Source organism: Belonocnema kinseyi, chromosome 6 (assembly GCF_010883055.1).
Source record: "Belonocnema kinseyi isolate 2016_QV_RU_SX_M_011 chromosome 6, B_treatae_v1, whole genome shotgun sequence".
Classification (NCBI taxonomy): domain Eukaryota; kingdom Metazoa; phylum Arthropoda; class Insecta; order Hymenoptera; family Cynipidae; genus Belonocnema; species Belonocnema kinseyi.
In genome coordinates this window covers 35513681-35524567 of record NC_046662.1, presented here as the reverse complement: position 1 = coordinate 35524567, position 10887 = coordinate 35513681, and the positions used below count along the sequence as shown (strand labels likewise).

Below are 10887 nucleotides of genomic sequence, written 5' to 3'. Positions count from 1 at the left end.
AGCTCCAAGGAGATTATGTTGAAAAATTAAAAAAAATTTACCCAAAAAAAATTGTTTTTATACTTCATTCTAAGGACTTATTGAACTACCCTCGTATTTTAAAGCCAAAAGACGAATTTTCTGTAAAACAGTTGAATTTTTAATACAAAGGTAGTTTTGAGCCAAACAGTTGCATTTTTAATTAAAAAAGAGGAAATTTCAAACCAATAAGATTAGTTTTCTAAAAAACAAAACGATTTTTTAAATAAAAATTGTCAATTTTCCACCAAAAACAGAAAAAATCAGTGAAAAATTAAATTTTAACAAAAAAGACAACTAATTTTCAACTAAATAGCCCGATTTTTCAATCAAAGAGGTAAAAATTCAACTAATATGATGAATTTTTAAACCAAAAAGACAAATTTTCAATTAAAAAAATGTTTTCATCCAAGACAGAAAAAAGGCGAAATTTCAAATACTTGTTTCAAAGTTAAACGGCTTTATTAAAAATTCTATTTATTAGTTGAAGATCCATCTCTTTGGTTGAAAATTGAAATATTTTCGAGACTGTTTTACTGAAAATTCGCTTTTTTTTTAGTTTAAAATTAATTTATTTAACTGTAAATCGAATAATTCCATTTTTGGTTGAAAATTTATCCATTATAAGTTGAAAATTCAACTATTTGTTAGAAAATTAATTTTTGAAAATTTATCCTTTTGGTTCGAATATTTTTGGGACGAGGTAGGGGGGATTAATTTTCAACTGAAATGTGAATAATAATATTCTTTGTTCCAGGAAAGCTTTTAGTAGAAAAAGTACATTTTATTCTAGCTATAATATTTTAAAGTGGCTACTCACATGCAACCATCCCGGTAAACATCCCCATCCAACATTTTTTCCTATCGTAAAAGCCGTTTCTCCAGATGGATCTAAAATATTCAGAGTAAACGGCCTGGAAGACTTTAAAAATCGTCGTTGACTTTCAGTTGAAGATTCAATGGCCAGAAATATAGTCTCTGCCCTTGGTACCTTGACCCTATACTGGTTTCCCTTATTGTATGTACCCAGCACTGCCAATAAAAATAAAATTTCCCAACTTTAGTATTACGGTGATCAAATTCAATCCCCTACTGCCACTTTCCCCCTTATTTTTCTCCAAATTCCCTATAATCTTTTATATTTCAGGATTTTCGCCACTCTTCACCAAAAAAATCTCACTAAGTTCTCGCTAAGTTCATTCCAACAAAAAACAAATTTATTTCACCACGCCACTCGAGAACATAACATTTTTTTATTTTATCATTTTTTTGGTGAGAATTTATCTTGTGGTTAAAATTTTGTTTGGTTTAAATTCAAGAATTTTGTTCAAAAGTCATTCTTTTTCGTGGAAAATTCAAGTCTTTTGTTGAAAATTCGTCTTTTAGGTTAAAAAATTAATATGCTATTGATGAAAAACTATTTTTTAAAATTAAAAATGCAACTGTTTGGTTAAAAAATAATCTTTTTTTATTGAGGATTCAACTTTTTGGTTGAAAATTCGTCTTTTTTAGTTGAACTCAACTTTTTCTTTGAAAATTCATATATTTTGCTGAAAATTCGTCTTTTATGGTAAAATATTAATCTTTTTGGTGAAAAGTGCATCTTTTTGTTTAAAAATGAATTTTTTTGGTTGAAAACTCAACTATTTTGTTATGATTTTTTGTCGTCGAAACAAATTTTCTTGACTGAAAATTTAATTACTCTATTTTTGGTTGTAAATTTATCACCTTACTTGAACATTCATTTTTTTTGGTTAAAAATTTAATTATTTATGTTGAATTTTTTTAAAAAATTAATTCTTTAATTAAAAATGTAACTTTCATTTTTGCTTGAAAATGTACCTTTTTTAGTAGACAATTTATTTATTTTAAATTTAAAGAATTTTTTATATTTTTCAGGCATTATTGTTTATTTCTTTTTGAGATAATATTAATATAATTTTCCTATGATTATTGTGAAAATTCAAAATTATTTTTGAAAACTACAGTCTAATACAGATGATATTTAAATCCCAACAGAGTTTTATTTTAAATCAAGAACAGTTGAAGTCATATAAAAAAATTTTCAACAGAATAGTTGAATCCTCAATAAAAGAAAATTGGTTTTTAAATAGTTGTATTTTTGACCCAAAAAAATTCAATATTTTCCAAAAGAGATGAATTATCTATTAAAAAAGTTGAATCTTTAACCCGAAAATATAAATTTTCAACAAAAAAGTTAATTTTTAACCAAATATATAGATTTAAATTTATATAAATAAATCAATTTAATTTATTTAAATTTAAACAAAACATTTGAATGTTCAACAACAAAATAGTTAATATTTTAATAGAAGATTTTTATTTTAAATAAAAATCAGTGGCATTCATACAAAAAAAAATAATTTTAAACAAAACAGTTAACTCCTCAATAAAAAAGACGAAACTAATTTTTGTCAAAGTAGTTGAATCCTCAACCAAAAAATATTTCTATTTTAAGCCAAACAGTTGCAATTTTAATAAACAAGATGGCATTTCTACAAAAATGGGTGAATTTTTAGATCAAAAGACGAATTTTCTATAAAATTGATGAATTTTCAAACAAAAAAGATTTTTCACTTAAGAAAGGAAAATAAATTTTAGGCGAAATATAGTTTTAAGGAAAAAATAAGTAATAATACAAAAGGAAATTTTCAAATAACTATTTACTTTTCAAGTTTCTTTGCTTATTTGATTAAAAGTTATGTGAATATCATTTTCCTAGCTTCCTCAAAAAAATTCAAAAAGGTTTTTGAAGATTTCAGATATTTTGAAAAAGTGGCTAGAAAATTCCTAAGAATTTTTTTTATTTTACAATTTTAAAACATATTTAGGACTTTTTGGCTAGTGAAACTTTTTTAAAAATCATTTATAAATTTTCGGAAATCCTTCAAAGTTTTAAAATATTTTCATGCTCTTAGAAACTTGTCAAACATCTTTTAAACTAACTTAAATTATTCTTAAAATTATCTTACAATCTGACGGATTCGTTTTTGCAAATTCTAGAAATCTTTTTTATTGTTCTAAGACCTTTTAAAATATTGCCTTAAAATTATTCTTCCAGATTATTTTTTAAGAATCTTGGAAATATTTGGTCTAATCATAAATTCTAATAATAGAAATATCTTTTGAACAGAAGAACAGAATTGTTGCTTTCATTATTAAAGAATCATTTATATGTAATTCAAATTTTCTCTTTCAGAAATCAAAACTCCTCATATGGAAATTGTGATTTACGAAATTGCCTAAAATTAATTCCGTTCTATCAATTTTATCAGATAGGATTTTATGAAACCTTCATGAAATTTTATAAATTTACAAATTGTCACTCGCTTCTTTAATTAATATAATTTGGTTAAAATATTACATTCTTCGTCAAATTCACGTAAAAATTACTTAATTTGTTGTAATAAAAAAAATTAGGCGGACATGAATCTATGTTTAAACAAAGCTCGAAATATAGGTAAATTAGTAAAAATTCAGCTAATTAAAACAATACTTAGGATGTCAACTGATAAATCAGTTATTTTTTTAATTTTATTGATGAAAATGGTAAAACACATTGTGAAAATCTGACTTTTCTAAAAAAAAAAGAAAATTTCCACTGTATCGAGAACAGTCTACACAGGTCAAAATGCTTTAAAAACAGAGAAATAAGGTGATTTTTAAAAAGAAAATACGAGAATAAATTCTTTTAACCAAATACTAGTTAAATTTCCAAACAAAAATATGAAATTGTAACTCAAAATTTAAAATCTTTAACAAAAAAAATTAATTTGTAACAAATTATCAAAAACAACAACAGTATCAACTTTTTATCAAATACATAGTTGAATTTACAACAAAAACAATAATTTCCTACGACAAAAAAATTTAATATACTATATTATAAGCTTTTAACAAAAGACATGACTTCTCAACTAAAATTATAAACTTTCAACTTTCAACTTATACTTTGAATCTTTAACCATAAAAAAATTTATTTTCAACAAACAGTTAATTTCCAACAAAATAGTTTAATTTCTAAATAAAAAAAGAATAATGGAATATAGTTACATTTGAAGTTCAAAAAATTAATTTAACAAAAGAAACATGAATTTAACGTTAAAAATTCAATTTTCAAACAGATATCAAACGAATTTCCAACAAAGTGGTTGAATCATCAACCAAAAGAGATTATGTTTAACCAAAAAGTTGTCTTTATAAACAAAAAAAAGGTTAATTTGGGATAAATTGTCTAAAAAACGGTTATACTTTCAATAGAAACATATGAATTTTGAATAAAAAAGTTAATTTTCAACCAAAAAGTTAAATTCTAATCCCAAAAAAAAATCGTAACAAAAAATAAATAATTTTGAACATAAAATAGTTGGATTTTCTTACTGGGTTGTATTAATTTATTTCGTACTTAATTGGGAAAATATAGAAAAGGGGAAAGTGAAGCCTGCGATAATTAAATAGGAATTTTCATGAATTATATACTAAAGAATAATAGTTTAATAAAAATGGAAGGTAATTCTTAATACTTTAAAAATATTAGCTAAAAAACTCTCATATTATCCATATTCAAATAATTATAGAGTTTCACTTTTCACAAAGAATATAAATAAATAAAATATTTCTTGCATTAAATTCGTTTGTTAGGATCATTAAAATTCAAAAGGTTTAAGAAATATATAATTATGAATTCGGATATTGCGCGTGCCTATATAGCAATAACAATAATTATTAATCAGTGTATACTTTTACTATTCGACAGTGAATAAATTCTAGCTACAGCAATTACTAAAATTTAACTGAAAATCAGTTACGTTCTATTGATTAAAATTTAGAGCGCAGAAAATATATTTAAAATTTCCATATTTTACAAATGTGATGCGCAAGAATTTATGATAAGAATAATAATTTTTCAATAAATGAAATCATTAAATAAAAAAAATAAAACTTACATGTACTCAAGTCGAAAATTCTCTGAACTTCTAATTGTTCTACTCCAGATAAAAAATATGTTCCCGAAAGAACACTAAGTTGTGATCGTGGCGTGGAAAACCAATCAGAAGTAATTACGGGAATTGGTCTTCGATTAGGACCTACGATGTTTGAAAATTATTTTATTATTATGAGTACCAGAAAAATAATTTTTTTTTAAATGTATAAATTATCATAATTTTTATATCAACCTCTTTGATTGAAAGGTGGTGAAGTGATGATTGTAGATTGTGAAAAAATTGGCCTCGTATCGAAAACTCCATTTGTAATATTCCTCAATTGTCCTTCTTCGATTTGAATGTCTAGAATAAAAATAATTCAAAATATTTCGTAATTTGCTCTAATTTTGTACCATTATAAAATTTTCCTTATTATCTGGAAAATTACTTATTTCTTCATAAATGGAAAAACGAAATCCAAACAAGTTAAAATTCGCAATAAAAAAAATTGAAGCAGAATTTTTTCTTGGTCCATAGATTGGACGAGTACGTGACTTTATATGAAAATTTAGCTTAACTATATATAGCCATTGCTTTGAAATATACCAGCTTGCGATGGTATTTTAGGAGAAAATTCACTGTCGTTTGCTCGTGACATTTCTGCATGACATTGGTTTATGACTGCAATATACTATCTTCGATTATATCTTATCTTTGAGAACGATAAATATTATCTTCTTTTCGTCATCGATATAATTGTTCAATTTCTGCCTGAACATTTATCACAGTTACATTAAGTTTTTGAACAGCTATATTTTTTTCAAAATCTACAAGTCAAAGCAAGAAAAAAATATTTTTCTGCGTAAAGGAAATCAGAAAAACGAAAACTATCATCAGAAATGATGGAAGAGTCTATGTTTAATCAGCTTTTGTTATAAAATCCCTTAATTTTTCTAAAATCAAATTGAAAATTTTTTCCTGATACTTTTACGAAAGATAATAAAAATTCTGCGTATGATAAGCCTGAGTTAAAGAAAAAAGGTTAATTTCATAGAAAAATATTTCAAGAAAGACGTCAAATTTGGAGGCTTTTGGAAAATTTCAATAACCGAAAATAATTAGCATTTTTCAAATTTCTTAGTCTCCTTTTAAATGCAAGTCTCCACAATCATCTCAATAGAATTTTGCCGACATATTGAAATATTGTTACTTCATGCTATTTAAAAGCAAATAATGTTTATTTTAAAAAATTGCAATTAGGTACACATTTTTGAAATTGTACAACTTTTTCTTACTAAGTTTGACTCTAGTCGAACTTGGTAGAATCTATGAAAACAATAATATATTATCCTAAAAGCTGAATAAAAGCTGATGAAAGTTTCGAAATAGAAAATTCTCGAAATTATAAATTTGTCGACAGTTAGAAATTCCAGAATGGGAAAATTAACAAATGATAGAATTCCCAACAACTTATAATATTAACGAACTTAATGCTTCTCGATGATGGATATGTCCAGAAATAAGATAGGACGACTGAAAAATCCTAAGAAATAAAATTCCTGATACTGCAAGATGCCCTTTTTTAAAATAATAAATTTCTCGAAAAATTTATTATAACATTAGCGAATTCAAAATTAAGAAATCAATAAAAATGCAATAATGAAATAATTTGATAAAGGAAGACATTTTGTGAATGTTCAATGTATTAAAAAAAATCGTTGTTTGCATTGGAAATAAAAATAATAATTAAAAAAAATTCAATACAAAAGAGCAATGCAAGAAAAATATTTACGCTACAAGAGCAATAATTAAAAAAAACTATTATGAACATTAAAAAACTTGCATTTGTAGATTCTTGATCAATTATTATTATTTCAAACAATAATTAAAAAATACAAGAAATATTTTAAAAAGAATTTATTTACTAAACTATTTCATTATTGTATTTTTAATGAATATATAATATTGATTAAAAAAGCAATTTATTTAATTTTTTAGTGGTAGATATTTTATAAATCGGTGATGTTCTGTATCGAATTTTCTGATTTGGAAATTTTCAAATTTGGCAATATTGGAATCAGTTGGGAATTTTTTAATTCGGCAATATTACAAACTCTTCGGGAATTTTCCAATTTGGGATTTTTATATTTCGGCAATTTTATAATTTCAGGAATTTAAATTAAAAATATTTTCTATTTCTGGTCGTGCCAATAAAATAACCAAAATGATTAAATATTCAAAACTATAAAATTTCCGAAACAGGAAATTATATAAAATAATAATAATAAATTAATAATAAAATAAAATCATTTTTATTGACGAATATATTTTTGATTTAATTATTTATTTAATGTAAAGACAACTTTTAAATTGTTTAGATTTGGGAATTTTATTTATTGGAAATTTTCCTGTGTTGGAAATTTTATAATCTCGGATATTTTTTATGCCTGCAATTGATCTTCAGGAATATTCGGTAATATTATAAACAATCGAGATTTTCATTATATGAAAATTTGGAACGAATGAAAAATGTGAAAAAAGAAAAATTTCCGATACTGTAAAATTCACGAAAAAGAAAATATTCTAAAAGAAAATTCCCGAAATCATAGAATTATCCACAATTTAAAGTTCCCGAATGGGAAAATGGACAAATAATATAATTTACAAAATAAAATTGACGACATTTAAAAAAAATCCAACACTATGAAATTGCTGATTAAGCAAAATTTCCAAATGAAGAAATTCCCGAATCTAAACATTCAAAAATTGGTTTCAATAATAAATAACATAAAAATATTTTAATACAAAAGTATGTTATGTATTATTCTATTATTTATTATTGAAAGTATTTTTTGATTGTTTAGATTCGGGAGTTTTCATGTATCAGCAACTTGAAAGAGCCGGATATTTTATAATGCCGGCAATTTTATTTCCGGAATTTTCTAATTCGGGAATAAATGATCGACAATTTTAAATCAGGGAAACTTTTATTTTAATAGTTTTCAAACGTCTGGGGATTTTAAATTGTTAGAAATGATATAATCACGTGAATTTTCTATTTCGAATAAAAAACCCTTTTTTGGGAATTTTACAGCGTTAGAATTTTATTTTTCATGGGTTTTTAATTTTTTCCATTGATTATATAAATGAAGTCCCTTTAGCAAAAGCTGAATTAATTTGGCGGCTCCATAAATTCTGCTGTTAGATTAAATAACCAAAATTCTTCAAGAAAATAGGTTAAATCTATTTCGCCATATCAAATACACCCCTGATTTTGTTTTTTTTTCTCGATTTTGTATTAAGTTGTCAATAAAAATTCGCGTTGCGTTTGACGAAGTGATCGCCAAGTGAAGAAAATGTCATTGTGGAGAAAAGTGGCTTTGAAATCTTTGGACTTTAGAAAAAAATTACTTTTGACTGTTCGAATATACAATCATGAAGCAATTAGCCAGAAAGAACTTATTTGGAAAAAAATTGAAAATCAAGAAATCGTCAGATTTGGTCTGACTTGTCAACCTTCTCAAGTAAATCGATTTTATTTTATATTACATGTAATTTGTAATAAAATGTTGAGCCTTTGCAAACCTCATAATATGGACCGTATAGATTTTTCACAAAATAGTTAAAAAAATTCTTTACTATTTTGCTGGTAAAAAGAAAAAATTCTTTTCGAATGGTAATACAGCATTTAAAAAAATACTAAATAATAATAAATATTGTATTCTATATTGACAATATCAACATTCACATAATTTTTGATTGAAAAATCAAAACTTGGAATTTTCAAATTCAAATCACAACTTTTTTTTATGTTGGCTTAGGAGCGTCCATTAATTGCGTAACACTTTTTCGCGCGGGAGGGGGGGGGGGCAACATTCCTACGTATCCTTACTTGGGGTTGCGAGTCTTCCAAATCCCATTGAAACCTCCTGAAATCCTTAAAATTCGTGAAAATACAGTGAAACTCTCCTATAGCGCCGATTTTGGGGATGACGGTGGGTGGGAACTAACTCATTATAGCCCGCTCCGCTTTTATTTGTTTACACTTGAGTGTAAACAAAGTGTACTTCAATATCGCTACAAATCCTTTTGCATCCAGTGAGTTCAATTAAAATATGTATTAGGAAATCTCTTTAAATCTCTTAAAATGCCTTAGAAACCCTCACAATCCTTGAAATTCCTTAATAGTAGTTTATGTGGTAGGTGTGTAAAACTTGTTTTTTTAGACGAGGAAGATGATTTTGGCAGAAGTAGTCGGCAGAACATAGGCGAGCCGAAGGCGTAGTTTCAGGCGACTCGTAGACGAGCTGAAGGCAAGTTGAAGACGAAACTGAAGGTGAGCCGTAGGCAAACCCACTGCTTCTTTTGGGAACATCACTCGAGCCAGAAAAAGTTTACGCGCGCGCAACATGCAATATTTTTTCCGGCATCAATCTCAGAAATTACAGCAAATTTTGCTAATTTTTGAACATTTTTGGTAATTTTGTAAATTTCCGAAAATTAATGGCATTAAAAAATTATTATTATAATAATTAATAATTAATTAATAAATTTTTGCACGGGGCTGTCCCGTTATATATGATCAGTCACGGACGCATTTTTATAATGCAATCAAGTGATCTGATGAGAGCAGCCTGTCCAGACATATTGGACAAAGCCTGGTTTTTACCCCATCATTGACGGACTGGGTTGCAGTCAAATACACGATTGGGGGACCTACAGCTTAAGGTGGGTTCCGAACCACCAGAACCTCGGTAAAGGTACATTGAAAAATTTCTAGAGGTACCGGCTCAGGGATCGAACCCCGAGCCTCTGAGGTGAATTCCTGCTGGTCCAATTTCTACTCGCTAACACTCTTTAAAATTAAACGTCAACGCGATAGTGAGTTTACAACTTCTGAAATCTGCCTTAAAAAGAATTTTTTATGGCAGTTTTAATCGGCATTTCGAATTGGTCCGTGGATAAAATACGTGCATTTTTTTTCTAAAATTTTCCTGACCATACTTTTTTGTGAATTTATTTAGGGCACATCCAAAAGTTACGCAAGACAATTTTTGGAGAGAAGCGGGCGGGGGCGTAAATCTTACGGTTTATTATGAATTAACAAAGCAGTTTAAATTTCAACCAATTAGTGGAATTTTCAACTGAACAAGAAGATTTATCAACAAAAATTGTAAGATTTATGTTTTATCGAAATAATATTTTCTTTTTGCAATAAAAAAAAGTTGATTCCTGCCAAAGCATACGCATTTGTAATCAAAAAAGAAACTAATTTTAAAATCAAAAAGACGAATTTTTAATTTAAAAAATGAAATTTCAACTACGAATATTATTTTTCTACCAAAAAAAGACGGATTCTCAATAAAATACACGAAGTGTTGACCACATCGTTGAATTTTCAAAGAAGAAGATGAATTTCCTATAAAAAAAAGAAGGATTTTCGACAAGACAGTTACATTTTCTACCAAATTTTGGAATTTTTAACTAAAATGAAATCGGTGCAATTTTTTTTTTTATGATCCGCAAACTTGAGAAGATCTTATTTAAAAAATGGGGATGAGAGGAAATTATGGGAGGGGTAGTACGGAAAATGATGGAAAGGGTGAAGTGAAGGGGAAATTAGGATAGGGGACGTGCGGGAAATAAGGGGAGGGTAAATGGGGGAATAAGTGAAGTAGGGGAGATTAGGGTCTTGGAAGTAGAGGAAATGAGAAGAAAAGTAGAAGAAATTTGAGGAATTAGATGGCAGGAAGTAGGGGAAATTCTGGGACAGATAGTAGTACATTTGGGATGGAAAAGTAGCACAACTAAAAGGAAATGACGGGTGGTGTAGTAGGGTAGGTGAGGGAAAATTTGGGAGGGAAAATAGGGGACGTGGTGGGAAATAAGGAGGAAATAGCGCAAGTGAGAGTAAATGAGGGGA

At 26.9% G+C, this 10887-nt stretch overlaps 2 protein-coding genes across 4 annotated transcripts in view; one reads left to right on the top strand and one right to left on the bottom strand.

Annotated features, from left to right (window-relative positions):
* The window catches only part of LOC117175698 (phospholipid scramblase 2-like), a 9541-nt gene extending 3904 nt beyond the window's left edge, over positions 1-5637 (bottom strand). For both annotated transcript variants that reach the window (XM_033365443.1, XM_033365444.1), the window contains exons 1-4: positions 5543-5637; positions 5217-5327; positions 4986-5126; positions 839-1050 (exon numbers count right to left, since the gene is read on the bottom strand). In XM_033365443.1, coding sequence (XP_033221334.1) covers positions 839-1050; positions 4986-5126; positions 5217-5327; positions 5543-5630 — 552 coding nt within the window. In that variant the 5' untranslated portion in view covers positions 5631-5637. The remainder of the gene's footprint in view (positions 1-838; positions 1051-4985; positions 5127-5216; positions 5328-5542) is intronic.
* A 2604-nt stretch (positions 5638-8241) lies between these two features.
* LOC117174835 overlaps positions 8242-10887 on the top strand; it is a 10241-nt gene continuing 7595 nt past the window's right edge. Inside the window, exon 1 of one of the 2 annotated variants that reach the window (XM_033364219.1) lies at positions 8242-8488. In XM_033364219.1, coding sequence (XP_033220110.1) covers positions 8321-8488 — 168 coding nt within the window. In that variant the 5' untranslated portion in view covers positions 8242-8320. The remainder of the gene's footprint in view (positions 8489-10887) is intronic. The other variant, XM_033364218.1, reaches the window with a different exon arrangement.